The following is a 6,488-nucleotide window of genomic DNA, read 5'->3' as shown; positions in this document are numbered from 1 at the left end:
GTTTGACCTCTTGTTCATCTTCCCGGAATCCTTACTCCTTGTGGTTTCATAAACAGAATTAGAGATAAACAAATAGCCCCCCAAAAAACAGTTCATAGCATTTAACTCTTGAGAAGCATGGTGGAGGGACACAGGGGGACCAGAGGTGGTGATCAGGCAGTCTGGTTGACTGGTACAGGATGCAGGACCTCCATCTTGGCATGGTTGGCCTTCACTCTGGCCACTCTCTCCTGGGCTCGGAGGAGTTGGTTGGTGTGCTTCGTGGCTAGATAAGTGTCTCTGTTCACTCTGGATGTAATGGCCTCCTCCTTTAGAGACTGTTGCCTGTAATACGTAACAGAGAACATGAGAATGGTCCCACTTTAAAATAACTTCCAAGGCTTTATGAAGCCTTCATAAACCACTTACAACGCATTCATAGATGCTTCTCAAATTATCAATAATCATGCCATGCTAAATACAGTGCCTTTGGAAAGTATTCAGACCCTTTGACTTTTTCCACATTTTGTTACGTTACAGCCCTATTCTAAAATGTATTAAATATTTTTTTCCCTCAGCAATCTACACACAATACCCATAATGACAAAACTAAAACAGGTTTTTAGGCAACAAAAAAAAAGATACCTTATTTAAATAAGTATTCAGACCCTTTGCTATGAGACTCGAAATTGAGCTCAGGTACATCCTGATCTTCCTTGAGATGTTTCTACAACTTGATTGGAGTCCACCTGTGGTAAATTCAATTGATTGGACATGATTTTGAAAGGCACACACCTGTTTATATAAGATCCCACAGTTGACAGTGCATGTCAGAGCAAAAAAAACAAGCCATGAGGTCGCAGGAATTATCCATAGAGGAAGAAGTTTGGAACCACCAAGACTCTTCCTAGAGCCGGCCGCCCAGCCATACTGAGCAATCGGGGGAGGAGGGCCTTGGTCAGGGAGGTGACCAAGAACCCAATGGTCACTCTGACAGAGTTCTAGAGTTCCTTTGTGGAGATGGGAGAACCTTCCAGAAGGACAACCATCTCTGCAGCACACCACCGACCAGGCCTTTATGGTAGAGTGGCCAAATAGAAGCCACTCCACAGTAAAAGGCACATGACAACCTGGTCTCATGAAACCAAGATTGACCTCTTTGGCCTGAATGCCAAGCGTCACGTCTGGAGGAAACCTGGCACCATCCCTATGGTGAAACATGGTAGTGGCAGCATCATGCTGTGGGGAGGTTTTTCAGTGGCAGGGACTGAGACTAGTCAGGATAGAGGCAAAGATGAACAGCAAAGTACATAGAGAGCCTTGATGAAAACCTGCTCCAGAGCGCTCAGGACCTCAGACTGGGGCGAAGGCTCACCTTCCAACGACCCTAAGCACACAGCCAAGACAACGCAGTAGTGGCTTTGGGACAAGTCTCAATGTCCTTGAGTGGCCCGGACTTGAACCCGATCGAACATCTATGGAGAGACCTGAAAATAGCTGTGCAGCAACGCTCCCCATCCAACCTGACAGAGCTTGAGAGGATCTGCAGAGAAGAATGGGAGAAACTCCCCAAATACAGGTATGCCAAGCTTGTAGCGTCATACCCAAGAAGACTCAAGGCTGTAATCACTGCCAAAGGTGCTTCAACAAAGTACTGAGTAAAGGGTCTGAATACTCATGTAAATGTGATATTTCAGTTTTATTTTTTTCATAAATTAGCTTAAATTTCTAAACCTGTTTTTACTTGGTCAATATGGGGTAGTGTGTGTAGATTAATGAGGGGAAAAATGATTTAATCAATTTTGGAATAAGGCAGTAACGTAACAAAATGTGGAATAAGTCAAGGGGTCTGAATACTTTCCAAATGCACTGTAGGTGGTAGAAAAAAGGGTCTGTTATAACATTTCTTATATATTATTATTATACATTTCACATGAAGCAGCTACAGTATTTAGGCTTTATAAAGAGTTTTAAAATCATACTGAACGACAATGATAAGATTGAGGTAAGTTTAGAGGTGATCCTCTTGCTGACCCTACAGTACCTGTCCTCTATGCATCCCATTATGAGTTCCCTCTGAATCCTGGACTGCTGCCTGCTGCTGGCAACCATGACACTCCTCTCCTGCTGGGTGTGACTCTGCCTCTGCAGCACAGCATGCCTGTTGACTGTCTTGGACAAAAAGGCATGCTGCCTGCTGAAGGCGACAACCATGGCCCGTTCCGATGCCCGCCTCCTCTTCTCCTCCAGGAACACAGCGTGTCTCTGCCTGACCTCCTGCACCTCCCTGTCCTGGCTAGCTCTCAGCAGGGCCAGTGCCCCCTCCACCTCCTCCTGCTCCTTCTCTCTCACCTGGAGCACTACCTCCCTGCGGGCCTCCAGGAGGCCGTGGCGCTGGCCCTGGGCGCCCTCCCTCCGAGCCTGGGAATGGGCCACCTGCTGGGACCTCCTCTGCAGGGCCTCGGCCTGCTCCCTCATCCGGTAGGCCCGCTGGATCACCTGGAAGGGGGCTAGGCTGATGGAGCCGAGGCAGCGACCCATCAGACGCTTCTCGGCGTTGATCAGGGGCGGTCGAGGGTGGGGCAGCTTGGGTGGCTCGGGACGCTGTGTGTGGAACAGGCGGATGGCACTGCGGATGTCCCGTCCCCCCTGTTGCCGGGAGATGAGCATGTTGCTGACAGGCTCGACCTGGTGGACCAGAGCCTTGAAGCCGATGAGGCGGAAACACATTTTCCCAAGCTTCTCTTCATAGAACTCCTCTGCAGCAGTGAAGTCTGATCAGAGACAGACAAGATCATCACAAATATACTCCAATAACAACACTATTGTGATGATTAGAATGATCATACTGGAGTCTAATGTAACTCTTACATCTGCACACCAAATGACACCCTATCCCCTATATAAGTCCTTGGTCAAAAGTAGTGCACTATATAGGGAATAGTGTGCCATTTGAGATGCATCCTACCTCTTTCCGCCTCACTGTGCTTGGCTCTGTTGGACCACATGGTCTTACTGTTCTGAGGGGTGTTATGCGGAGCACTGATGTCTTTCTGTTTCTTGGCCTCTAAAGACGCCTGGCTTGTCACCACCTCTTGTAAAACCTGTCAAACAGAAGAGAAAAAAAACCTTCTTTAGTTCACATGTAATTACATATATTGCATGGGAAAATGCATGGGAAAACGAAAATAGCTATCACAGAAACGTTAAAGTTTTACCTCTGGGCTACCAGCCTGCACCAATTTCTTCAGATTGACATACAATCTCTTGATTTTCGCATCTTGTTCCTCGTGCCTCTGCAAAACATTCTCAGATCATGCCAAATGTTGTTTACTAAAACAGAACGTCTACAAATATGATCAGATGTTTGCCTAGTTGTTTATTTTTAAATGGTTTCACAATGACAGTATTCATAGAACTTATACATGACCCATTTCATCCATGTCTGCAAATTAAAGTGGAATAATGGAGGCCATAAAAGCTGGATTGAGTGGGTGTTTCATTCTAGGAGTATCAAGTGTCTTAAAGTACGAGTACTGATCTATGATCAGGTCCCCCCTGTCCATGTAATCTTATTTATTATGATCTAAAAGGCAAAACGGATCCTAGATCAGCCTTCCCACTCGGAGCCGGTTGACACTGAGCTACATTGCAGGGTGTAATGAAATTGGGGGTCCAAACCTGCAGGTGCTGTTTAGCTGTGCACTCTTTGACCCATGTCTCCCCCTGGGTCTGTTGACTGTCTGTCTCCACAGAGGGGATGGGGGACAGATGGACTCTGATGCTGAACCTCTCCCGGCTCGGCACAGCAGGAACAAGTCTGACAGAATAAAAACAGATAACATTTCAGTGAAACACAATGACACAGAATACACAAGGAAAGAGAGGTGATTGTCTGCGGTCAATGAGCTATAGGAAAATGATCTCCTATACGAGGCTTTGGTTTCCTATATAAATCAATTCTTTAAAGGGATAATCAGAAGTTGAAACAATGACAGTGTTCTCCGCGCCACTGTTTCGGTAAAATGCTGAGGGATGGGACTGGAGAAATGTAATTACTCTCAAAGGACTGACCATCAATGATCTAAGAAATATAGTTTTAACCATGTTTTAACCAGTGTTTGTTTACATTTACTTTGTTTACAAACATTGGAGTAAAACAAGCTAATATTTTGGGTTCTGATGGGGTGCGACATATTCTTCAAGAATCAATGGGTACATATCATTAATTTATAAGTACAAATATTGATGTTGTCACGACTGTCGTAGAGAGGGGACCAAAGCACAGCGTGCTGATAGTTCCACATTTTATTTACTCTGTGAAACTCATGCAATACATAAAAATAACTGAATAGACCCCCCCCCCCCAAAAAAAGAAAAAAAAAGTGACGCAGAGAACAAACACTACTCACAATCACCCACAAAACCCAGGAAGAAAAACCCCTACTTAAATATGATCTCCAATTAGAGACAACGAGGACCAGCTGCCTCCAATTGGAGATCATCCCAAACAAGCCAACATAGAAATACAAAAACTAGAACCTAAGAACATAGAAATAGAAAACATAGAAAAACATAAAACACCCCCTGTCACGCCCTGACCTACTCTACCATAGAAAATAACATCTTACTATGGTCAGGATGTGACAGATGTAGCAACTGCTGATTGCCCCTTTTATGGAATACTTGTGTCAATTTTCATTGAACAGTATGGCAACAGTAAATGCTTTACCCAAGCCTTTTTCTGGTCAGATGTCCCCTGATCCATCGTTGGATGATCAACGTTGGAGAATAAACGGACTGGATCCTATTGACCTCTGATATAATCTTATGGATTGCTCTCATTTCACTCTGATAAGGCCCCTGGATGAGACAATTTAAATGTTTATGGAAAAATTATGGAGGATACACCATGGATATAACATGGGAAACACATTTCAAATGACATCAAGGAGCACAAGAAGGCCTACAAACCATCTTAGCTGCTGGATAGAGGTTCAAGTAAAAATTATGACAGAGGGGTTTGAAATGCAGAGGGAGGATCCAGTTTTCAATGATCTCCTCGTCAGAGACCACAAAGTTATCCAGAGCCTTCAGTGACCAGATGCTGTTGATGATGCAGTGTCTGTAGTTTCCCTTTAGGCTGAGCGGTGTGTCGTAGAGGGTCAATGCTGTGAGGTTTGGACAGCCTGACAACCCCTCAATGTTTTTTCTAGTCCCCATGTTGTTGTCATGGAGATGGAGCAGCTGGAGTCGTCTCAGGCTTTCCCAGAACACTACGCCGGGGAGTTGGGTTATCTGAAAGACAGATGGAATATGTCTATCTAGCTCTGGTCCATGGCTTTACTGCTCATTCCTCTATTAATGAGTAGCAGTAACACCCTAGACCAGAGCTAGAATACATCATGCTCACATTTCATATTCTGAATGCAAGGCATCTGAAAAATTCTAAAAAAGAGAGCAAGATACAGTATTAACCATGATGTATAGTATGATACAGAATATAAATGGTTTTACTACAATCAGATACAGACAGTATCAATCAGGTACAGCAAAGGAATAAGATATTCCACTCAAATCAAGTGAATTGAGTCATATCTAGGTCTCCCTCAGAAAGAGGTCTTCTGACATCAATGGGATTTCCTGGTTATATAAAGGTTAGGGCTTAATTACATAAAAAAGTACCTGATTTCCTTTAAGATCCAACTTCACTATATGCACACATGTGATGAGAGCATCTATCTTGGATATAAAATTTTCCGCCAAGATGCATACACTTAGTGACCTGCAGCTTCCCACATTATCAAGGTTTTTCAGCAGTAAGCAGCTCAGATTGACCATAACAACCTGTTGAAGGTCAGTCTCTTTCTCCACCAGGTTCAAACCTGGTCCCTGCCCATGGCTTAATATAAGGGACTCCGAGCAGGTCACCAGGTATTTCCTTTGGGCATCAAGTGAATCCATTTCTTCAGTGGTCTTCACATTTTCCCTCTGATTTGAAGAGGCATATTACACAGGCTAGTGGTAATAATACAATAGTAGCCTAGCCACATTTGTTTAAAAAAAAAAACGGAACAAAGTTAATAAAACGAAAAGTTAGCACGTAGAACATAGGACAATCATGAGTTGATTGTAAAATATTGTGCTATTTCATGAGAATTTTGCTCACTCTTGCAGTGCTGCCTTCTCTGTGAACTGCAAAGTTTTCATGTTGTCATGGATACAGTTAATATGCTCGTTAGCGCTGTGCGGAGGCGTCAGACAGCATGCGTCAGACAGCAGGCATGGTGTGTTGGGCCTGCGTTTCTCCCTTTGCTGTCATCCGAATAAAATAGGTGTTATCATAAACTTTTGGCCAATGTCGATATCGACAACTAACTGTATATTTGACGGGGTTATTGGCTATTTAAACGTCTGAAAGAAACGAACGGATGACTAAATGTTGAAAATAAATGTTTATCTGACTGTAGGCTATGAATTGGACTGCGTTTATCATTGAACATTTAGCA

General features: G+C 43.9%; 1 protein-coding gene across 1 annotated transcript; it reads right to left on the bottom strand.

Annotated features, from left to right (window-relative positions):
- Positions 1 to 134: 134 nt before the first annotated feature.
- lrriq3 (leucine-rich repeats and IQ motif containing 3) lies at positions 135 to 6,416 on the bottom strand. Its single transcript, XM_014149517.3, has 8 exons — positions 5,665 to 6,416; positions 4,954 to 5,277; positions 4,712 to 4,842; positions 3,661 to 3,799; positions 3,198 to 3,275; positions 2,948 to 3,083; positions 2,024 to 2,753; positions 135 to 324 (listed from the first exon to the last, which is right to left on the bottom strand). Exons 1-8 carry the CDS (start codon positions 5,941 to 5,943, stop codon positions 153 to 155), a joined length of 1,989 nt encoding a protein of 662 aa, XP_014004992.3. The 5' UTR covers positions 5,944 to 6,416; the 3' UTR covers positions 135 to 152.
- Between the last annotated feature and the right edge of the window lie 72 nt (positions 6,417 to 6,488).

This window comes from Salmo salar, chromosome 16, assembly GCF_965601325.2.
Source record: "Salmo salar chromosome 16, fSalSal1, whole genome shotgun sequence".
NCBI lineage: Eukaryota > Metazoa > Chordata > Actinopteri > Salmoniformes > Salmonidae > Salmo > Salmo salar.
The sequence above is the reverse complement of the archived record's forward strand: the minus strand, read 5'-3'. Positions and strand labels throughout refer to the sequence as shown.

Excerpts from the sequence above, each read along its gene's own strand:
- lrriq3 (XM_014149517.3), bottom strand. The coding sequence starts at position 5,943 with ATGGATTCACTTGATGCCCAAAGGAAATACCTGGTGACCTGCTCGGAG. Across the intron at positions 5,278-5,664 it reads TGGATCTTAAAGGAAATCAG|ATAACCCAACTCCCCGGCGT; the intron begins GTACTTTTTTAT and ends TCTGTCTTTCAG. Across the intron at positions 3,084-3,197 it reads TGCAGGCTGGTAGCCCAGAG|GTTTTACAAGAGGTGGTGAC; the intron begins GTAAAACTTTAA and ends TCTGTTTGACAG.